Raw genomic sequence first — 24,457 nt, 5'->3', positions numbered from 1 at the left:
AAAGTTGTATGTTTCATTGTTGCTACACTGTCACCTGACCAGCCCGTCTCCTTCCCAAGACCCTTCTGTAAGGGGATGTCCAGTTGCCCACAAATGGCCTTTGGGTCCCCTTTGCACTCCCCCTCATTCATGATGATGTGATTTTTGTTCCTTGATGCTTGATACCTCATCCCTTTGACACCTTGTGATCACACAGGCTGGCGTGCTTCTTCCTTGTGGGCTTTGTTGCTTCTGGGCTAGATGGCTGCTTGTTTACCTTCAAGCCTTTACGACCCCAGATGCAATATCTTTTTATAGCCGGGCAACATCAGCTTTCTTCACCACTCTTTCTTATGCCACCATTTGTCCTCAGCGATCATATCAGGAAGGAGAGCACACAATGATATGATGTTTCCTTCTTTGATGCATGAAACCTGATCCCTTCGACACTTTGTAATCACACAGGCTGGTGTGCTTCTTCCATGTGGGCTTTGTTGCTTCTCAGCTAGATGGCTGCTTGTTTATCTTCAAGTCTTTAGACCCCAGACACTATGTCTTTTGAGAGCCTGGCACCAACTGCTTTCTTCACTACATTTGCTTGTGCGCCCATTTGTCTTCAGCAATCTTATCGGGAAGGTGAGCATCACGGAATGCCAGTTTAATAGAAGAAAGTGTTCTTGCATTGAGGGAGTACTTGAGTGAAGGCCCAATGTCCATCTGGTACCTTAGTACCAAACTTATAAATATATGCACATACATTTGTTTCCTCATCCTCATAAAAATATATATATTTTCATATGTACATGCCTGTATTTAGACCTCTAAATGCCCTTTACCCCCTAGTTCTTTCCTCTATTTCCTTTTACTTTCCTCTTGTCCCACTATCATGTTCAGTCTTTCTTTTGGTTTCAGCATTTCCTCTCAGTTACATTACCCTTGCTCAAGCCCTACCAGGCCTCCTACACCCCCCTTGCCACCAATTTTGGACCATTTGTTGTTACCTTGTCGCTGAGTTTTTATCACCACTTCCTTCCCCCCACCCCACCCATCTCTTCCTTGTCCCTCCGAACAGTCAGCCCAGTTGTTTTCTCCTTCAGATTGTTTATCCTGCGTGTGCGCCCTTCTTGATTTGCTCCATTTTGGGGCGTTCAGACCACACTGCTTTCCCACTGCGTGACCCCAGAAATGTCCTCTGTCACAGTCTGCTCCAGTAAGGGGACAGCGTGATACATGCTCTTGTCATTTGCCCAGTCCCCGTCCAATTAGCTCCCAGCAGGGATGTGCCAGCATGGGGCCCAGTCGGACTCTCTTTCTCTTCCTCCCACCGGGCCTGCCTCCATGTGGGTGCAGCATGCTGGGCTTTCTCCCCAACCTGCTTTCCGCCAAACCCACTTCCAGGGAGGGAGTCAGTTTGGCTCTGGTTGGGGCCAGCCCTGTAGTTCTCTCTCTTTTCATGCATCCTTCCATGTGACCATGCTGCCCTCATGGTTTGGTGCTTCTTGGTAGGGTCTGCATGCCAAATGTATTTATATATAATATTTAATATATAAACATCTATACTAGTATATCAGACAACCATATTTATTATATATAATTTATGACTATATTTATTATATAACAGGTGATAAATATATATATATCATCCAGTCAATTTCAACTTAACCCTGTTGGCATAGTAGGCTATGCATTGGGCTGCTAATGTCAAGGTCAGTAGTTCTAAGCTATCAGCTGCTCCAGGGAAGAAAGATGAAGTATTTTTACTCCTGATAAGATTTACAGTCTTGGAAACCAACTGGGATGGTTCTACTTTGCCCTAAAGGGTTGCTATAATATATATAACATCTATTAAATGTATACATTATGTGTTATAATTTCATATGTCATGCATAAATGGACTATAAATATAGTCTAAGTGTCAAGAGCCATATTTGGGGGAATGTATTTAATATACATAAGTACATATATTTATGTTTAACATACGAGGTCACTTTGTGGTACAGGCAATCGTCCTGCTCATGTGCTAATCAAAAGGCTGACGCTTAGAGTCTGCTGAGAGGTAACTGGAACCAAGGCCTTGAAAATTCTTTGGAGCACATTTCTATTGTGACACCTGTGTGGTCACCATGATGCTGATAGGCTCAACGGCAAATGGTTGGTAACATGTGTATGAAGGTGTTTGTGTGTGTATCTCTTTATATATTATGCTTCAAGATTTTAAACCCAAAGCTTGTGCATCTATGTTCTTGCAGCTCTCTGTGGTGGTGTGGGTCCCTGAACCTGGGCATTTAGGATTGGGAACGGATGGAATTTTACCCTTCGGTTCCACCCTCTATCTTGTTTTCTTTGCACTCTAGCCAGAACTCAAAGGAGCCCTGGTGGTGCTGCAGGCTAGGCACAGGATTAGACAGCCAACTACCAGGTTCAAACCCACTAGCTGTTGCTTGGGTGAAAGAGCACACTGTCTGCTTCCCTAAACGTTTATAGTCTTGCAACCACTATTTAGGGTGGCTCTAAGTCAACTTATTTGATGGTAGTGGGTCTCGTTTGGTTTGGTTTAGTCAGAACTTGGGACTCTCACAAGTATTTGTTACATGGTGACTGCTCAGGGAGAGAAACAAAACAAGACAACTGTAGAAGCAGGAACAACAACAACAAATCCAAGTAAACAAAAGAGAAACCAGAAACTCTGATACCTAAACAACATGGAAGATTGATGAGAAAACCATGAAGCTTGCATGGACCAGGAGAACCTCATTCTGAGTGAAATGAGTCAATCACAAAAGGACAAATATTATGAGACCACTGTCATAAGGGGAAAAATATTTTAAAAACACAAGAAAAAGATTTTTATACCAAAGGGAACGGATTTTGTAGACTGCCAAAGGGAGGGGGGCGCGTAGCGCAAGGAAGGAAAGCTAATGCAATGGGATAGACCAGTGCTTCTCAACCTGTGGGTCGCGACCCCTTTGGGGTTCGAATAACCCTTTCACAGGGGTCGCCTGATTCATAACAGTAGCAAAATTATAGTTATGAAGTAGCAATGAAAATAATTTTATGGTTGGGGGGGTCACCACAACATGAGGAACTATATTGAAGGGTTGCAGCAGTAGGAAGGTTGGGCACCACTGGGCTAGACTGTTGACTGGTGTTAACCTGGGTGAAATGGAAGAGGAGTTCACAAGAGTGTAAAGAGAAATCAAGGGGTGGGTGAAGGGTAAACACTTGGAAAATTTGATTAGTAGCTTAAACTGTTGCATACATAAGTTACTGATTAGAAATCTAAACCCTCACCTAATTTGCAATAAAAAATGGGAAACCAAAGCTAACCAACAAAACAAACACCCTAAGAGAAACAATTTTGGAAGTAGCGTGGCTAATATTTATTTCTTAGGATCCCAGGCGGCTGTCCCAGCTAACATGTCTACAGACGTGAAGCTTCAAGTATTAGCAGGCAGGACAGGAGTCTTTGGAGTTAGGAAAGACTTTCCTGAGCGCCTCAAATGGCAGAGACCGGTCCCTGGAAGACTCAGTAAATAAGAAACACTAGCAAGTGTGAAGGCAGAATCATTCCACTCAAGTGACACAGAGGCTGAGCCCCGTCTGCACTCTGGATCAGGCGGCCAGATGGCCACGTAGGCGAATTTTGATAGCCTTTCATCTACTCGCCCTCTGGGTTTCCCAGCTCCAGAGCGGCACACCTCCTGTAAGACACTCCAACTTCTTTTAAAATGGATCCAAGATAAGGCCTGTAGAGGAGAGCCCGGCTTGAACTGGGGGATATTCAACGGGGAGAATCTGAGCTGAGACAAAAGTAAGCGAACAGCTGAGAGGGTTTCCCATTAGGATTAATTTGGGCATCAAAGAGCAACCTGGCAACACAATGAAAGCTGCTGTCAGAGGCTGTGATAGGAACAGAGGCTAACAAGGCAGAATTAAACAGCTGTAAAACACGCAGTGCCTCCTGAGAGAGATCGAGATAGATAGAAAGATGATAGATAGATAGGTAGATAGATAGCGAGCTGGGACGCTTCTCCTAAAGAAAGGGGAGAACTGAGCTGTGCTGTCCCTGAACCAGGTCGCGCTCCCTCCAAATCAGCGGGGCAAAAATGCAGAGGTTGAAGAGAGCCTGCATGGGAGGGGGTGGGGGTCATCCTGATTGCTGGACAAGTCCACTGCCCCATTCTCCGTTCTCTCACCCCACGTGACCTAGAAGGGTGCTTGGTAGAGGTTGTCCATTGAACAGTGTGTCCATTGAGAGTGTGTATGAACTTGGGTCAGCCTGAATTGACTTTGACCGATGGTCATTTCTCTGCTTGCTGATTCTCAGGTCTGAAGCCCAGAGCACAGGCTGTTTGGGGGTGTGGGCAAAGCGAAAGCAAATGAACCAAGCGCGTAGAGGCTCACAGGAAACGACTACAAGTGGAAGGACATCATTCCCATCCAGAGCATCTCTCATTTCTCTGCTTCCGGCTGCAAGTTCCTCTTCTCTTATTACTCACAGCGTTCCCTTTCTTTAATTACTTAAATAACTTAAATAATTAAAAGCAGGCAAGACGAAGCTAGCAAATTGAAGCCAACTTAGGCCTTCATTGCTTTTCCTGTAGGCCAGTGCTTCTTGTCTTGATTTCCCCGTGCTGCTGTCGCACAAACACCACAAGGGTGTGACTTTGAAAGCCAGAAGCTTATATTCTCGTAGTTCCTAAGACTAGTGATCCGAATTAGGGTCTGTGCGGTGTCCTTCTATTGTCCCCTCTGCTAGTTTCTGACAACTTCCACCAACTCTTGATATTCCTCGCCGGGAAGATGCACATGTTTCATGGTCTGTCCACCCTGTGTGTGTGTGTCTAAATGTAAATGTGTCTCTTCTACTGTTTGTGTAAGACACCAATCAAAAGTGATGAGGTTTAGAACCCATCGTACCCTGATCTAACTCATGTGATACAAAAAAAAATACCCCGTTTCTAGCTTATTTGCAGGGACAGAAGTCAGTTACAGGTACATATTTTTGGAGGCGCGGGATACAATTCAATCTGTTAACAGCTTCCCCAGCTGTAATGAACGTTCAGATTACCTATAAATCTTGTTACTATGCAGGTTTCAATTCAGTAAGTCTCTGGTAGGGCCTGAGATTCTGTTTCCAACAAACTCACAGATGCTGCGGTTGCTGGTTCTTGGAACATACTTAGAATAGCAAGGTTCCCTTTGAATTACCTGGAGTGCTTTAGAAAATACTGATACCTGGGTCCCATCTCTAAAGACTCTGATGTAACTGACTTGGGTGTGGTCTGGGGCATCAATAGGCATTTTTTCTTTTTTTTCAACTTTTATTTTGTGGTTAGAATGAAAATTTACCGAGTAAATTGATTTTCCATTCAAGAATTCAAACACATTTTGATTCATGACATTGATGGCAATCCCACATTATAAGAACATTTTCCCACTTCCTCTTTCCTATGTCACTTCTGGATAAATGTTACTCTTTGATCTCCTATTGTTAATTGTTCTAAGGGTTGCCTACCTTCCTGATGTTTATCATATAGGCCTGTCAACTTCAGCTCCCCCCACCAAAAAAAATTATTGGGAGCTAATACAGATATCATATAATTTCATAGTTCGAGCAGTATTTTAAAATGGCTACCACAATTGTTTTTTTTAACCGTTGTGGTAGTTAAGGTTTATTGTGTCAACCTGGCCAATAAACACATGTGGGATTAACTGAAGGGTGGAGAAGTAAATGGCTCCATGAGCCTCACCTTTCTTGTTCTCTGGTCTCTTGTTCTCTGATGGTCAGACCAACATGTGGCTGCCTTAGCCAGTTCCTTGCCTCAGCTGGCAAGGCTCACTTCCTGTGAGACATCCCTGACGAAAAGCCGCATGGACCTACCCTGATTCAGCCCTGGGTGCTGGAGCAGCCGTGTGAAGACCCCTGCCAGCACTGAGATGCTCACATGCTCCCTGATTTGGATTTCCTCTTGCATTCAGTGTTATTGCATGTGTTTTGAGAGTTTGAGGAGGACTTTGTAGATTGGTGTCGGACATATGGGCTAATGTTGGACATATGAGCTTGGACTAGACTGGGTTGGGATGCTTTCTTAATGTACACTTACCTTTTTTTTTTTTTTAACATTTTATTAGGGGCTCATACAACTGTTATCCCAATCCATACGCACATCAATCGTGTAAAGCGCATTTGTACATCATTTCTCAAAACATTTTCTCTCCATTTAAACCCCCGACATTAGGTCCTCATTTTTCCCCTCCCTCCCCGCTTCCCCCTCCCGCATGAGCCCTTGATAGTTTATAAATGGGTATTTTGTCATATCTTGCCCTGTCCGACGTCTCCCTTCATCCACTTTTTGGTTGTCTGTCCCCCAGGGAGGAGGTCACACACAGTTCCATGTAATCAGTTCCCTCTTCCCTACCCATTCTCCCTTTACCCTCCCTGTTTTGCCACTCACACCACTGGTCCTATAGGGCTCATCCGTCCTGGATTCCCTGTATTTTCAGTTCCTATCTGTACCAGGTACACTTACCTTTTATATAAAACTTTCTCTCATATACATATGAGTTTCTGTGGATTTGTTTCTCTACCCAGACTAACAACCATGTAGTATTCCTTTGTTCTGTTGGCACGACTGTCTCTTGGTTCATGTATAAGTTCTACCTGAGAAAAATGAAGTGTTCCGGTGGACTTCATCTTACATACTTTGGACATATTATCAGGAGAGACCAGTCCATGAAAGGACATCATATATGATGAAGTGGAGGGACAGAGAAAAAGAGGAAGATCATCAAGGAGACAAAATGACACAGTGGCTGCCTCAATGGGCGCAGGCAGAGAAACAATTGTGAGGATGGCTCAGGGCCAGGGTCTCTATGGGACAGAACTGATTTGATGGCACCTAACAGTGGCAGTAGCAGCAGCAATAACAATAGCAGAGTTTGACTGAAAGTTGAATCACTTGGGTGTGTGGGTGTGTGTGTGGGTGGGTGGGTGGGGGGTGTTTCAGTTTCAGGACTGAAGGATCTCTAAGGGCCATAGTCTTGGGAATTGGACCAGTCTTTATCAGACCAGTAATTCTGATCTTATGAAAAAATAATTTTGAGTTTTGTTCCACAGTTTTCTCTCCCTGTATTCAGGATGCTTGGTTGTGATCTCTTTCAGAATAGTGAGCAGTCATGACCAGGTACCCTATAGCTCTTCTGGCCTCATGGATGTGCAAACTGGGATTAATGCAATCCACTGAGCCTGTGGACTGTTTCCTTATTTCTTTGATTTTCTCCGTTCTGCTTGACTCCCGAAGGGAGAGACCAATAGATGGCTACTCACTATCTTTCGGGATCGCTGTTGCTACTCAACAAAGTAGGGTGTAGAGCATTGTCTTCCTGGATTGTGTTATGCCAATGGACCTTGATGTTCCAAGATTATGGTTTGGAACCCTGAGGTCCAGCGACTCATTACCTCAAAGGTGGGTTATGGCCAAGAAGTTTTCCTAATTTTATTCTCTGTATGTTCTATTATATTCATGGATATATTTATAGCACATATAGATACATGTGTAGAAGTATACTCTGTTAAACCTATACATATTCACCTCCCCACCCTTGTTCAGCTTGAGTAGGTATCTGCGTACCCACAATTAGATTGATACTTCTGATATTGAAAGATTGGAAAGACATTGAGAGTTTCAAAAGGTGTCAAGTGATCCCTGTTCCAGCCAAGGTTGAGAACAAAGAAAATGAAGAAAGGTGCTGTGGGCCTTGGGGCTGAAACAACGCAGGTGTGAAGGCAAGGCCACCCTGCCATTGACCGACTGATAGCCGCATGTGTGCTCCTTACCATTGGAGCCCGGTTTCCTCATTCATTCATTATTATTGGCAATAATAATGTCTCCGCCGTGGATTCATGAGATTTCATTTAAACTGATATGTCCATTACCTAGAGTGGTGCTGGGTAGATGCAATCAATCATTGTGAGTATTCGTGTCCTTCCCGCATATTTCCCTCTAGCTCTGAAACAAGCACAACTGACCCAACCTCCATTATGCGACTGACTTGAGTTTCATTTAAGTATCTGAAAAGTTATGTGAAACATTGGATTTCAATGTTTTTGAAGAACATCAAGATCTGGTCATAATCTCATTGGTCAAGTTGTCTCCAAACTTTCACACCCTGATCAATGCTTGTTTTAATTCTGATCCTTGTCCTCTTCCTGCTTCAGGTGTTGATGCATCCAAATGGTTTGTTGAAGGGGAAAATGGGTAAAAATAACATTTCCTCAATGAGTAGTATTGATATTTTGAAAGGCATCTCACACTGATGACAAGAGCAGACTCAAGCAGTCTTCTTTGAACAGCTTCCTCTTCTTGTGACCTACTTTTACCGACAGACTTTTACCATCAAAAAGGAAACTTTATTTTCCGTAGTTTCCCATGGTAACTATTCATTTTAAATTTCTGATCAGTGTGATTACTTTTACTACAATAACACCAGAGGCATGAGTTAGTAGGTAAAGGAGGTGCTTCCCAAATTTGAATTCTAGTATCAACGTTATGTAAGAGAAATCCTTGAAACCTTGTCAACTCACGTATTTTAAGATAAATTTCAGAAAGAGAGCTTTTTACAACAGGTAAACAAACTTGTAAAAGAACTGAGGGATCGGATCACGTAGTTGTAGATGGTTCTGGAACATCTAGAGAGGCATGGAGCTAAGTGGTATACATCCACTGTTCACTTATTTATTCCTTTCCTTGTGCTACAAATATTCATTGAGCTACACTTACAGGACAGACAACCATACTGGGTAGTTGAATGACGAGAGTTAGCTGGCTGCAGAAAGGCAGGTAGATAAATTCACAGCCAAGATGGTACCTATTTATTCATTTCTCTGCTTTCTGATCAATGATGATAATAACATCTTCTTTTTATTAATATCAATAAATATTAGTATTGCATATATTAAAACTTATACTCATAGTACCTGATTAGATAGACACTGTTATTATTATCCTCACTTTACCGCTGAGGAAACAGTCTAAGAAATACTAAATAAACCTTTCCTAAGGTTACAACCAATAACCAAGATTTGAATCCACTGCCTCCCGTGCCTGTGAAAGTTGAGCATTGAATAAGGAAGAACAAAGAAAAGTCCGTGAATTTAAACAATGGCGCTGGTGAAGAAATTGTAAGTACCGTGGCTGGCAAAAGAGCAAACAGATCTGTCTTGGAAGAAGTACAGTCAGAATGTTCATTCGAGGAAAAGATGGAGATATTTCATCTCACATACTTGGGCTATTTTATCAGGAGAGACCAGCCCCTGGAGAAGGGCATCATCCTCGATTAAGGGGAGGGTGTAAAAAAGAGGAAAGCGTGGGAGGAGAGGGATTGACAGAGTGGCTGCAACAATGGGTTCAAACAGAAGAACAGTTGTAGGATGGTGCATGCCTGGGCAGTGTTTTCTTTTCTTTCTGCTGTTATCTCTAGGGTTACTGTGAGTTGGAACCTACTCAATTATATCTAATAACAAGAACATGTCTGCCTTGAAAGCTCGTTTTAATTTCTATTGTATGTGGTCTCTGTAAAATGACAGCTGTGGTGACAGTTCAAGAAAGATGGAGATTTCTGTAGAAAAGAAAGTTCGTTTAAAGTAATTCATTTTTTTTTAATCAAAAATATACATACACATAGTTCAGTAACCAAATAGTTCCACAAGGCTTATGACAAAACCACCAATCCCTGGGCCACGTGTATCTCCGGTTACTTCCCCCTGGCTCAGTAAGCTTTTTACTCAGTTGTTTTTTCCTTTCTCAGTTTTTGCTTCTTTTCAGTGTTTTCATTTGGGCCATTATCCGTGGGCTTCATACCTGGCTTTCACTGTCCACTGCTACCATGTGCACAGTGGCTTCCTGCTTACCCACTTTCATCCTCCCAGTATGGTTCAATCATTCTTTTGGTTTGATTCTTATTGAGTATTTACCTTAGTTGACTGTATGAATGCTAGTTACATGTGAGCCGTCATGACTACACACATGATTACAGTTTTCCCCTTGCCCATTTAGTTTTCCTTGAGTTCACAATAATCTCGTGCCTTGGTTCTATTTTGTTGGGTGCTATCGTGTCATTTCTGACTCAGTGACCGCACATGACAGCGTTGAATTGCCCCCGAGGGCTTTTGGAGCTGCATCATCACTGAAGTATCTTGCCAGGTCTTTCTGCCCAGGCGCTAACACATTGTCGGTTAGCGCCATTCACTTAACTGCTGCGCCATGGCTTCTTGTTGTTTATGTATTCATCACATGTTCATCCTTTTAGACCCTCCCTTAGTTGTCTAAATCTCCTTCAAATGCACCAAGAATTCTATCCATTCCTTCTTGGAGATCGTGCTCTGACAGCAGTTGGATATGATGTGATTGGGGCAGACCCTGAAATGTCATCTTCTTTCACTAATGTCTAGGAGGTTCCCTGTGCACCTCTTGAGTCTCCTCACACACACACACCCCTTCATGGGTCCCTTATCTTCTTTTTTATTGATCCAGAAGTTTCTTGAGAAGCATTGCACCACGTCTCGCAATGTTAAAGTGATCCCTGAGAGTGACAGGGATTATGTCAACCAGTCACTCCTTGGTGAGGGTAAGAGGTGAGATCAACCTATCAATTGTGTGCCTGCCTGATGACACCTCCCTAGGTGTCCTAATCCTTTTTGTATAAGAGAGAGAGGCCAGGAAGGGTCAAGTTCTCTTTGGCCCTTCACCTGGAGTTGGATCTTGTGTCTGGTTGCTCCATCTCCTGTTGTGTGGCCCGCTGATCCCAGGAGCTGTCAGTGGATTACTGATGGTGGATTCATTTGGCTGACTTCCGACCTCTGCATCTACCAGCCTGTGCCCCTTGCTGCTTTTGCTTCATCATCCTACATCCTGATCATCAGCTTCCATGAGTCAGGAGAAGCCTGACTTGAACCAGATTGGACTTACCTATTTGTACAACTGTGCAAACCATTTCTTGATATACACCTCTTTCTACAGACAACTCATACAAGTATCAGTGGTTTTCTAGAAAACCCGTCCTGACACACTGAGTCTTTTTAACAAGCACATATTCTGTTGTTTTTTTTTAATTCTCTGGTGGAAGCTTTTCAGAGCTGTTCTAGGTCCCTAGTGTTCTGACATTTGACGAGATTGTCCCACGTGTTGTTTCTACTGTCCTACACTCCGTGGACTCTCTATCTAGAAAATGCACATCTTTTAATTGTGGGGAACGTTGTACATTGTTTTTGTGATAAGCTCCTCTGGGGAAATTGTTTCTGGGAACAGTGAAGTGTATTCTCTTAGTTCCTAAAGGGCAAAGATTAAAACAAAACAAAACAAAATATTGTTTCACTAGCATCTTAGAGGCGCACTGGGCATCATTGGTGCCCAACAATTGTTAAACTGAACAGAATTGAGATAATTTCTTGCTAACTTTAAGTCTTAGGCTTTCAATGTACCACCATAATTCTCACATTTCTCAGCAAAGGAACAAGATGCTCAAAGTATTGAGAGACTGGCTCTGGGTGACATCTTAGTCAATGTGAGGGTTTGCTCTTGCTCAATTTCAGGGTTTGCTCTTGCTCAATTTCAGGGTTTGCTCTTGCTCAATTTCAAGTAAGTGCTCCCAAGGCACCCATTGCTCCCCCTTGGATGATCCCTCCACCGCTAAGTCAACATTTTCTGTCTCCTCTCACTCACATGATGCTGGATTTTCCATGAGGAAGGGGGTGGGGTTGGGGGTGCTCAAGGAAGAAGGCACTGGGAGATGAGTCCACCAATTTCCTGTTGAGTTGATGGAAGCCTTTTCCTGTCTGACCTGCCCTTAGAAAGAACTGCTGCTGAGGCACATATCGATGGCTGGGAAAGGCGGGGGCTGCGGATGGCCGGAAACTCCAAAGAAACGAAGGGGAAGTGCAAGAATTGCTGAATTTAAATGGAAATCATTTGGGATCCTTTTCAGGGGCATCTTATCTTTAAGCTCAAGATGAACATTTGAAAGATTTATGGTTGTTGAAAAGAGGAATATTCAAGTTTCGTCTTTCAGAAATTGACTAGAAATCTCACGCTCACCCCCCACAGCCTCATTTAATTTTGGAACGAGTAATCTGTAAGACATCTCAATGGGACAGAAGTATTTCCAAAGACATTTGGGAGCTAAGTATACTTTCCTGCAAATGAACAGCATGTTCTGTTTTGAAAAGTACTCCTTTTTTTTTAATGTTTAAATAAACAATTGAAGGCTGGTCTTCTGTTTACCATGGTTGTTGTCGCCAACCCAGAGCTTCCCCGCCCTTCTCTCTTTGTGGCGACTTCTTATTTGAGAAGATAAGGGTTTGTCTCCATATGATCCATGGTAGGACCCCATGCCCATCACATTACTTAGACCTTCAAATGACAGAATAACATTTAAAGCAAACATTTTGGGGGGAACCAGACTCACTGAACCCAAGGGAGAAACACCATTTCAGTGGCCCACTGGATCATGGGAAACAGGCAACTCTGAGCCAATGTTTTCCAGCCTGCCTCCAGGTTCCACAATGACATCCCAGAATTTTGGGTTTCAATGAATCTAGTTACTCAGCGCTGCCATCACAGCAGCACAAGTGGGTAGCTCTCAAAAATAGGAATTTATTAGGTCACAGTTTTGGAGACTAGAAGTCTGAATTTCTGAATTCATGGCACGGGTAGGGTCTCGCTCTGTTAACTCCAGGGAAAGAGCCATCCTTGACTCGTTCCACTTCCGGCAGCCCTGGCGGGTTTTCTTGGCTTCCCCTGGCTTGTGAGTGGATCATCATGGGGCTTCTTCCCCTTCGTGTGTGTTTCTCTGGGTCTGTACTTCCTTCTTACACGGCAGCACTCCGAAGGGATTAGGTTTAGGGCCCACCCTACTGTGGTAGGAGCCCATTCACATACAAAAAAATTCCTCTTTCCACACAGGGTCACTTTCACAGGCACCGGGGTTAGGACTTGAACACATCTTGTCGGGGTCATAATTCAATCCAGTGCAGTTCCCTTCCACATACGTTAAAAGGCACACACCCTCGTGCTCATTACTGAGGACACATGATGTACACCAACGACATCGCGGTCACCAGGGCGAGGGGACCGAGTGGGTGATACATGACCAGCCTGTGGCCACTGTCTCTTTCACTTAGTGCTCGAGCCCCAAGGTGTCGTGGAGGAAATGATGTGTCCCCTGGTGCAGGGGAGCCAGGTATTTCCACCTTGACTGCTTGCTGTGTCTGCAGCTTCAATAGATGCTTTGGAAACCCACCTGTGGGCAAGACATGGAATTGTACCTCATGAAATGGGTAAGAAAGGTGAATGGAGTAGCGATCCGGCAGACGGAAAGTGAATGGATGGAGAGCAAACCCAGCAAACCCAGGCGGACAGACAGCCACAGTGGATGCAATTCTGTGCGGCTGGAGCATGTGCAAGGACCGTCCTCCAACCTTGGGGCTCGGAAGCTGCTCAGCTAGATGCTGTTGAAATTCTAGTCCTCCATTGGCTATGTATGCCTCCTCTCTTGGCCCTTCATGAGACACGTGGCTCTCTTCAAGTAGCTATTCCAGGAGGGCCTGTGGAACCGAGTCTCTCAGAGAGGGAAGAGTGACATGAGGCTCTTCATTTGCCTTTGAGAGAAGGCTCTCCTGAGGTACGGGGTTTCTGTGCTCCAGAGAGATGGAACTTTCTCCGTGGAATCCATGTGGTCTCCATCCCAGCCACAGGCACAGTGCCATCAAATGGTTGACCGTGAGAGGTATCCCGTTCATCCGAGCTACTCTTCCGGAATACTGAGGTATGAGAATGGTGCCAGTGCCATTTCCATTGGTACCAATCACGTTTCCAAACTCAAAGCCGGTCATTGTTGAATTGTAGCTCATCGATATCACGCTGCAGAGAAGCAGGGCACCAGAATCACCAGACTGTCAGAAGAATGGTTCACCCAGGGCGTGCTTGTGGTCTGGGTGTGAACAGAGAGCCTCTCCGGGGCTAACAGAACGTTTCCCTGAAACAGTGCCTGGCAGAGTAGGTGCTCAGTCATTGTTTCATCAGTAAAGAAAAGTAAACAGTCAATGGGATGGAATAACTCTCCCCCAATCCTTAAAAATATCCAAGTTGGTATCAGAGTCTAAGGACCCCTGTTGGTGTCGTTAAGTGGCTAAAGGCTGGAGATCTACCTATCTATCTATCTATCTATCTATCTATCTATCTATCTATCTATCTATCTATCATCTACTTAGGGGCTCTTATAGCTCTGTTAACAATCCATACATCAATTGTATCAAGCACATTAGTATATATGTTGCCATCATCATTTTCAAAATATTTTGTTTCTACTTGAACCCTTGGTATCAGCTCCTTGTTTTCCCCTCCCTTCCCCACTCTCCCACCCTCGTGAACCCTTGATAAATGATAAATTATTATTGTTTTCATATCTTACACCGTCCACTGTCTGCCTTCACCCAAGTTTCTGTTGTTCGTCTCCCTGGGTGGCGGGGGGTTATACTTCAATCATTGCCATCAGTTTCCCCTTTCTCCCCCTTCTCCCCACCCCACCCCACCTTTCCCCTGCCCTCATGGTATTGCTACTCCCATTATTGTTCCTGAGGGTTTTGTCTGTTCTGGTTCAGTGTGTTGACAGTTTATTTGTACCAGTGTACATGTTCTGGTGTAAGGTTTGTAAAGTAGAACTGGGGTTGTGATAGTGGGGGGGTGTTGGGGAGGAAGCATTAAAGAACTAGAGCAGTGGTTCTCAACCTTCCTAATGCTGCAACCCTTTCAGACAGTTCCTCATGTTGTGGTGAACCCCTTACCATAAAATTATTTTTGTTGCTACTTCATAACTGTAATTTTGCTACTGTTATGAATCAGGTACCCCTGTGAAAGGGTCATTTGACCCCCAAAGGGGTCGTGACCCACAGGTTGAGAACCGCTGAACTAGAGGAATCTTGTGTGCTCCATTAGTGCGATGCTGCACCCTGGCTGACTCACCCTTGTGACCCTTCTGTGAGGGGATGTCCAGTTGTCTACAGATGGGCTTTGGGTCTCCACAATAACCCTGCTCATTCACATCATTATGATTGTTTGTTTTGGGTCTTCTGATTCCTGATACCTGATCCCATTGACACCTCCTGATCACACTGGCTGGTGTGCTTTGTTGCTTCCCTGCTAAATGGTCTCTTGTTTATCTTCAAAGGGTTGGCAAATTTTAACCCATCCGAGCCTCCCTCATGGGAGAAAGATGTTGGAGTCAGAATGACTTGGCTATAATGGGTTAATGGGTATCAGATTCTGACACACAAAACCACACCACTGCCCTCCAGTCTGACTCACCATGTCTCCCGAGGACCGAGGACCGCTGAGTGGGGTCCACGCTGTAAACCTCAGGAGGCAGACAGCCTCCACTTTCAGCTGCAGAGTTTTTGGTAGATTCAAATTGCCAGCAGTTCAGTCAGCAGCCCAACACTTGACCCACAAAAGGCACTCTGCTGGTGCTGTGGTTAAGCCCTGGGCTGCTAACTGCAAGATCAGCTGTTCAAAGCAACCAGCTGTCCTGAAGAAGAAAGATGAGGCTCTCTGTCCCTGTCAAGATTTATAGTCTCAGAAATCAAAAGGGGTCTACTCTGCCCTTTGGGGTCACCATGAATTAGAATCGACTCATGGGGAGTGTTTTTTGATGTAGTTATGTTCCAGGGGTCCTTGGGTGGTTCTTCCATCTGGGCTTTGTTGCTTCCCTGCTAAATGGCCTCTTGTTTATCTTCAAAGGGTTGGCAAATTGAACCCAGATGGTTCAATGCTCAACTACTCACTGAGAGAGGGGTGCCTCAAACCCCCCCAGTGATGCCTTGGAAAGAACATGGTTTCACATTTGTACAAAACTGACCCGATCCTCTACGCTGTGAGTGTGGCTGTGGTTTCAAGTCTAGCTGCCCTTTTCTCACCGCACTTGAACATGTCCTGCGCTGCTGTTGCAGGGTGAGGTTCTGGGTCTGTAGGCTCAGGGCCGTTTACACTTAATAATACCCCATAAAAAGACTGGACTCTTATGCCCACAAAATAAGCCATTGTTCTATTGAGGTCTGCATTTTAAAAATTATGAATGAAATCCAACATATTTTTCTTAATTGTTTGCATGTTTTTATACTGTGAACTGCCTGTTCAGATCCTTTGACTATCTTCTTGATTTTTGCCTACCTTATACACTTTATTGAGTTATGAGTTTTTAGAATATTAATATGTAAGAATCAACTCTTCATCAGCATTTAGTGCTATAAATTTTTCCTTTTGATATTTTAAAGTGCTTTCATGCAATCCAGAGGATTAAAAATTTAGGCAGTGAAGTATTTTTTCACCTTTGTAGGTTCTGCATTTTCTTTGCAGGCTTCTTTTATGATTTAAGATCGACCACTTTTCTGCTAGTTGGTTGTGCTGTGTTGACCATGATGGACAGGTTCCAGTGGAACGAGGCGTGGACATCTCGTTCTGGAAATTCAATAGTGAAAACCTAGTGGATCTCAACAGAACATTATCCAGTTCTCTTGGTTTGGACATGCCATCAGGGAGGATTAATTGCTGAAGGAGGACATCATGATTTCTGAAGTAGAAGGTCTGCTAGGGCAAGGGGACCATTGGTGAAATAGATTTATTTGTACAACTTTCACAATGATTGACTTGAACATTCGGATGATGATGACACAGGATCGGGCAATATTATGTTGTTTTGTACATAGGTGAGTTGACTTGAAAATAGTTGTTTATTGCTGTCTAATTCTATCTATCTACAACTATTTATTTATCTATCTACCTACTTACCTCCTACCTATCTGGCTATCTATCTATCTATCATCTATTTATCCATCCATCCATCCATCTACCTACCAAATTACTTACCTACCTATCATCTAAGATGGCAGTAGGATCCTATCAGGTTTCTTGTCATTCTTTTACTGTTCCTAGCATGAGGATGGTGCAAAGCCAGGTATTGCTTTGTCTCTGAGCCCCTGGCACCCAGCCACTACTGTAGCATGAGCATCCTGTTCCTTTCCCCTACAGTGGCAGCGATATGCAGAAACACGTCCACGGACTTCTTCCCTCCCTCATTTTGCCGCAGCAGGTTCCTGGGGCAGCTGGAGGAGTCTGAGTGAGCCCAGAGCCTCATGCCCCTGAGAGCCTGGATGCCTAACAAATCTGCGTTGAAGACCCATACGCATGAGACAATGAACGGACAGCATTCGCTGCCGGCCTTCACAGAAGTAGAGCCCTCTGCTTTTTTGCCAAGTACTTTCCCGATCTTATCACTGACACAGCCCCTAGCTTTCCTGTCGAAAGAGGCTGGGGACGGGCCCAGGTGACTCGGTCACCCCTGTCAAGAGCCGGAAGATAGCTTTATTGAGGAAACACCTTGCAGATGCTGCTGGACGTGGGCACCTGACCAGCATGTTATGACTGGAGTGTTTCGAACACTCAGTTCTTACTTGGGAACTCAAATTAAATAAGGTTTTGTTGCTTCTAAACAAACTACATTATAGAAAAATGAAATGCATCTTGTGCAAGCTGGGAACTGTGGCCCGCTGTGGTTCACAGGTCTTTTCTTGTCACGTTCTGCCATCTACCGGCCATGGCACAAATTACTCCTGAAGGGCTTCAGAGGAGCCTGCGAGGAAGGAGGTTTTATTCCTGAGCTTTACACTTGCCAGTTCTCACAGTTGTGTGAGCCAATTCCTTAAAAGAAATGGGCGCGCGCGCGCGCACACACACACACACACACACACACACACACACGGGAGGCTTCAACAAGTTTGTGTAAATTTCATAGGATATGGTTAGGCTCCAAGACCAGGTCATTATGTTAGGAGCATTATGCAAAACTGGTGGATGACTACATCGGATCAGAAAATGCAGGAGGATTCCATGATTAAAAACTGTTAAGCCACTGAGAATCATGGTCCCACCAAGTCGACACTTAACCTTAACCATCACAGCCAGCCTTACTCTTGCCTAGTACTTTAGCGTTTATTACTGCCAGATGTACGTTACTAATGTACAAAACATTTTTACATTTACATTATCAGAAATTTGAAATGTTGGATAACAAGGTAGTCAATAAGTGAGGAAGAGCTCTATACATAACATGTATGAAACATGTGTGTTATTAGTTGTTTCTCTGGTGGATTTTGACAGATACATCTGTTTTCTTATTTATAACACGAGGGTGGTACTAGAGCCTGCCTTGAATGATGGTTTTGGCTAGGATTACATGAGTTCCCAAAGGTAAAGTGTATACGACAGTCCTGAGTGCCTCATAAGCCCTATATGTTATGAGACAGTACTTTGAAATAACCTCCATAAATTAGTTATTACTTTATCATTGATGCCAAATGCTTGTAGAGCAGTTTTGTTCTCAAACTGCTTCCATCTAACACTTATCTCTTAAGAATCAACTCAGAAACTGCAGCTTCTGTTCCAGAGCCTTCCTGAGTTCACCTCCTGGAGCATTCCGTCTTCCCGTTCAACTGAAAGTTAAGTGGAGACTCCACCTTAACCGTCACTCTTGCCCAGCCCTGTGGCATTCATTACTGCCAGACGATGTTGTTCATACGCAGGACAATATTGGTTTTCACCTTTACATGATCATCTAGTTAAAATGTTGGCTAACGAGATAGTCAATAAGTGAGGAAGAGGCCTATATTTATTATGTAAAAGTGTGTGTGCGTGTGCGCACACGCACGCTGTTGGTTGTTGCTCTGGAGGATATTGACAGATACATTCAGACAGAAACCCACAATAGCTGGGTCTTTCTTGGACGGATGGTTTTCACTTTGGAAAACAAACTGCTGGGTAGTTTTTGCTCTGTGCCATGCCGGGGTCCCTTTGGGTCAGAAACCACCTGACTGTGGATTGTGTCGTCTCTCTCACAACATGCTGTCGTTCTCAGTGAGAACCCATGGAGCACAGATATCTTGCCTACAACTGTTTATAGGAATGGAAAAGGGCTGGACGGCGTCTCAGTCAATTGTGCATGAGCGTCCACAAGCCGGCGAGAGACTTGGGACACGCAAGGGCGGCAGCAGCAGCAGCAGCAGCAGCACCAAAAACAGACTGCAAGTCCTTGGAGGACAGGGCAACACTGTTTTCTTAACAATCCTAACATTTGTTCTACTATGCCCTGTGCCTCACACACACTTTTCTGTAATTCTCCTAATAATCCTGCAATGAGTATGAGTCTGTTACCTGTCCTCACAAACCTTACAGTTCAGTAGATTTCAGACTGTCCCTAATCTGTGAAGCTTTTGCCAGATGACCCAGACGGGAAATTCTCAAATCTTTGACCAAGAAGAGGGCATTTGTTCTCACAGAATGTGGTAGTTACATAATTGTTTGTCAATTTGAGAGGATTAAGAGTGAAGGGGTGGGGCCTAGCCTGTCAATCAGGTCAGAGCCAATGAGGCCTCTATGTAGGCATGGCCTTCTCCTGAGGATTCTGGGAACTCCTTGGAGACAGGAGACACTCTCTATCAATTCACTCTTCCTGGGAGAGGTTGCAGCTGATAAGACACATGGAGCTACACTAGTGCCCTGAGCTGGAGAAGCCATGTGGGGAAACCTGCCAGTACTGAGATGCTTACACCATCACTGGATCCTTGATCTTCCTGCATTCAGTGTCATTACGTGTCTTTCGTGAGTCTGAAGAGGACTTTGTAGATTGGTGTTGGACATAGGGGCTAATATTGGACTTAGGGACTTGATATGGGCTGTGCTGTTTTCTTAATGCACAATTACTCTGTAAATAAAGCTCTTTCTTCTACACAAATGAGTCTCCCTGGATTTGTTTCTCTAGTCTACCCGGACTAAGACACTGAACCATATCAACTTTGGGCATTCTCATTAAACTAGGGCAGAGCATGCTGGTTTTACAGGACTGCAACTTATCCTGCTCAGTCTTTACAATTATGCAAATAGATAGACGTTAGTCTATAAAGATTTGGGGTCCTAATTTACCGGATCCTTTTTTTTTTTTCTTGATTAATGGTTGTAACTTTTTATTTTGCAATTATAGATGTACAGGAAATTGCAAAGATAATACAAAGATTGCCATGTACTCTTTACCTAGCTTTCCCAAGAGGAAAGATCTTGCATAATAACAGGACAACTTCAAAATGAAAAACTGACAACGGTACAGTAACTATTAACGAGACTATAGAACGTATTCAGTTTCACCATATTTTACATGCATCCATAGGTGTGTGCATGTCCATGTTAGTCTATTCAATTTTAACACAGGTATAGATTTGTGTAATTACATCAAGAAACAGAGCCGTTCAACTCCCTTTTATACCAGTTCTCGTCTCTAGCTCCCACTCATCCGTTCTTCATTCCTGAAAGGGCTATTTCCACTTGTGGGCTACTGCAAAGAAAGCAGTTAGAAACAGGCCGACACAGCTTTCCTTTCTCTGAGATAAATGTGAAGGAGCATAGTGACTGGTCACATGTTAAGTGGATGTTTAACTTTAAAAGACATTTCCAAATTCTTTTCTTGAGTGGTTGTACTGTTTTATTTTCCCATTAGCTAGATGAGATATATTGTTTTCAAAGGTCCAGTTTTTCTGTTCAAAATTCAACCGTATTTGGTTTTATCACTATTTTTTTCCCTTTAGCCATTCTGATAGATGTGTAATGACAACACAATGTGATATTAATTTTCTATTTCCCTGTCAACTAATGGTATCCAACATTTTTCCATGTTTACTCCCACTCACAAATCTTCTTCATTGAAATATCTATTCATGTCTTCTCCCCAATTCCTGACTTTTTTTACTTTGGAGTTTTAATCATTCTTTGTATTTTCTAGATTGGTCAGATACATCAAAGGTTTATATATAAGTTCCCTCAATTTGTAGCCTGTCTTTTCCTTTTCTTTCGTTTTTTACAGAGCAAACATTTTTAATTTGGACGGAATCCAATATGTCAATGCTTTACTTTTGAGGTTCAAGCTTTTACGGGAAAATGTAAGAATTGATTGCTTGCCCTAGATCCTGAGGAATTTCTCCATTTTTTTCTAAATGTTTTGATATCTTGCATTTACGTTCACAGTTCATTTTGAGTCACTTTTTTAAAAAACGAGGTGGTTTAGGTTGAAATTCATATCCTTAAAGGGGGGGGGGGTAATGGGTGCCCACTTGTGAACAAGGCTGTCCTTTCCTCTATTTGATTGCTTTTGCACCTTTGTCAAAATTACTTGGGGCTATTTGTACAGGTCTGTTTCTGTGTGTCCATCCTCCGCCAATTGTCTTCATTATTGTGGCCTTATGTGGTGAGTCTTGAAATCAGCTTTCTGTGAGTCCTCCAATTTTCTACGTCTTCACAATGGATTTAGTATGATTCATTTTACATCTGGTTATTTTGCCTTTCCCCAGCTCATCTCCGGCTTATTCCAGGGAAGAAAGCTCTCGCATAGGCTCTTCTTTTTCTTGTTGCAACTCCTGCAAATGCTGTTGGTTTTGCTCCAGTCTGTCCTCCAACCACTGCAGGAGAGGCCCGCTGACTGCTGACATCTGACTGCACAGGTTCTTGGTAAATACGGAACCATTATGGATCTTGGTTACTGAGTCCAGATGAGTAAGGCTGTGGATCCTCCTATATGCATCCTGCTCCTCCTGGCACAGGATCTTGGGTAACTCTACTGCTGATTCAAGGCACACTTTCCCAATGGTGACACGAGGCACAATATGGATTGGGATTTCGATTCTCTCATACTCGGAGCTCTTCTGGGCCTGTACAGATTGGAAGCAAGTGTAGAGCACCCGGCCAGTCTTGGTGTTTTTATCTTCAATGAAACAGGAAAAAATCAGTCCTACAAAGCTTTGGTCCATCATCTGGTACATGGCTTGTGTGCGAACATCCACATGAGAAGGCCAAACAGTGATATGTGGATGGGAATGGTACCAGCCCACGACTCTCATGGGGCGACCTGTGAGCTCGGCCAATCTCTCTGCCTCTGTGGAAGTGGCAGACAACTGCTTTGGAGAGATCTCCACTCGGTCCTTCCTTTTATCAGAACGTCGCAAGATGATGACAGAGTGAATGTGAATAATCTTCCCAGTGTCAACCTTTTCACCAACTGTTCGCAATTCAGGTCCAGTAGATGCAAACTTTGAGTCACTCCTATTGGGGCTTATATCATCATTCAACTCCCCGATGCACAGCCCCATCACCTCCTCCTTCTCTGTGCTCAGAGCGTGGTTGAGGCAGACGAGGAAAGCGTCCGACTCCAGATGCACGGCCTGCACCACCTGCCCCGCCATCTTGATCCGAGTGCTTCACCTTTACCGGATCCTTTAATGCACAGTTATGCACAGCTTGCCTAGTCAGGCAAGCAACACTGGTACAATGACAAAAATCATCAAGCATACTTCTGAAAAAGTAGGTCCTAATATCTGGACCTAATATCAATTGAGCGAGTGTTCTTGCTTGAATTATGTTGTTGGTAAAAGACATTAAATATACCATGGAGCGCCGGAAGAAGGAACAAATCAGTCTTAAGGCAAGTCCTGCCAGAATAATGCTTCAAAGTAAGGGTGGCAATAGTTTGTTTCCTGTATTTGAAAGGGTTTTGAGGAGAGACCAGTCCCTGGAGAAGGACATCATATTTGGTAGAGTAGAGGATCAATGGAAAAGAGGAAGACCCTCAAGGAGATGAATTGACACGGGGGCTCTGCCAGCACACTCAAACATCTGAAACATGGTGAGGAAGTGTTGCATTCTGCTGTATTTAGGGTTGGTATGAGTTTGCACAGACTCAATGGCTCCTGATAATAAAAACAACAACCTGGCTGACTTATGGAAGAAAACACAAAACACAGTGCTCACTGAGCTCTTTTTAATCTAAGAATTTCGACCAGAGCCCTGGTGGCCTGGTGGGTTACTCATTGGGCTGTGAACAGAACGGTCAGCAGTTCAAAACCACCAGCCACTCCTCAGAAGAAAGATGAGGCTTTCTACTCTTGTAGAGAGTTAGTCTTGGAAGTCTACCCTGGGCAGTTCTACCTTGCCTTATAGGATTGCTAAGAATCAGAATGGACCCAATGGCAGTCCATTTGAAAGCATACCTCTGCTCAGCGCTTGGGTCTAGGCTGGTAAAGTTTCCTTTTGCACTGTAGTGTTTAGCTCATTTAGTGGAAGGATGACCTGGACATGGAGCAGTTAAGGAGGAACTCCCAGAAATCACAGGCCACATTCTACGATGCTCACCCTCCCGACAATCATTGAAGACAAAGCGGGTGCATAAGCAAATGTGGTCAAGAAAGCTTGATGGTGCCCAGCTATCAAAAGATATCTGGGGTCTTAAAGGCTTGAGGATAAACAAGCAGCCATCGAGCTGAGAAGCACCAAAGCCCACATGGAAGAAACACACCAGCCTGTGTGATCACGCAGTGTCGGTAGGATCAGGTATCAGGCATCAACGAACAAAAAATCCTTTCATTGTGAATGAGGGGGAATGCGGAGTAGAGATCCAAAGCCCATCTTTAGGCAACTGGACATCCCCTTACAGAAGGGTCACGGGGAGGAAATGAGCCAATCAGGGTGCAGCATAGCATTGATGAAACATATAACTTTCCTCTAATTCTTAAATGCTTCCTCCCCCCACTTTCATGATCCCAATTATACCTTACAAATCTGGCTAGACCAGAGGATGTACACTGGTAAAGATAGGAACAGGAAACAGGGAATTCAGGTCACATGAACCTTTCAGGACCAGTGGTGAGAGTGGTGATGCGGGGAGGGTGGAGGGAAGGTGGGGTGGAAAGGGGGAACCGATTACAAGGATCAACATATAACCCCCTCCGTGGGGGACAGACAACAAAAAAGTGGGTGAAGGGAAATGTCGGACAGTGTAAGACATGACAACAATAATAATAATTCATAAATTATCAAGGCTTCGTGAGGAGGTTTGGGGAGGGAGGGGAAAAATGAGGAGCTGATATCAAGGGCTCACATAGAAAGCAAATGTTTTGAGAATGATGATGGCAACAAATGTACAAAAGTGCTTGACATAATGGATAGATGGATTGTGATAAGAGTTGTATGAGCCCCCAATAAAATGATTTTCAAAAGAAAAAAAAAGAGAAACTTTTAAAACAGTAAAAAAAGAGAAATGGCAGCATAATCAGCTGAAGTATATGGCCTCAGAGGTAACAATCTTGAAGGAAAAATTTAATTTGTGTGAATTAAAAAAAATCACAGGCCAAACTGAGTTCTCTTGAGATTTTTTTTCTTTTAAAGCTGTCCCCAACTATCTATAACAAGGCAGCCTCCCTTATGGAGAAGGACATCTGTGTATTTTTTGATAGAAAAGTGCTGTCTCCTTGTCATTTCATAAAAAATATTTACTTCTCTGTCTCCCTCCACTGGGCCTTCTGGTATCTCAGAGAGGAACAGGACTACCTGGTAAA

General features: G+C 43.8%; 1 protein-coding gene across 1 annotated transcript; it reads right to left on the bottom strand.

Annotated features, from left to right (window-relative positions):
* Positions 1 to 21,267: 21,267 nt before the first annotated feature.
* Positions 21,268 to 22,322, bottom strand: LOC101661998 (lys-63-specific deubiquitinase BRCC36-like). The gene has a single exon (XM_045298162.1). The coding sequence runs from the start codon at positions 22,307 to 22,309 to the stop codon at positions 21,434 to 21,436; it is 876 nt and encodes a 291-aa protein (XP_045154097.1). The 5' UTR covers positions 22,310 to 22,322; the 3' UTR covers positions 21,268 to 21,433.
* Between the last annotated feature and the right edge of the window lie 2,135 nt (positions 22,323 to 24,457).

The sequence above is a fragment of the Echinops telfairi genome, unplaced genomic scaffold (genome assembly GCF_000313985.2).
Source record: "Echinops telfairi isolate 266 unplaced genomic scaffold, ASM31398v2 ScPeMD7_7424;HRSCAF=8462, whole genome shotgun sequence".
NCBI lineage: Eukaryota > Metazoa > Chordata > Mammalia > Afrosoricida > Tenrecidae > Echinops > Echinops telfairi.
The sequence above is the reverse complement of the archived record's forward strand: the minus strand, read 5'-3'. Positions and strand labels throughout refer to the sequence as shown.

Bases quoted from the DNA above. Each gene is read 5' to 3' on its own strand.
- LOC101661998 (XM_045298162.1), bottom strand. From the start codon at position 22,309: ATGGCGGGGCAGGTGGTGCAGGCCGTGCATCTGGAGTCGGACGCTTTC.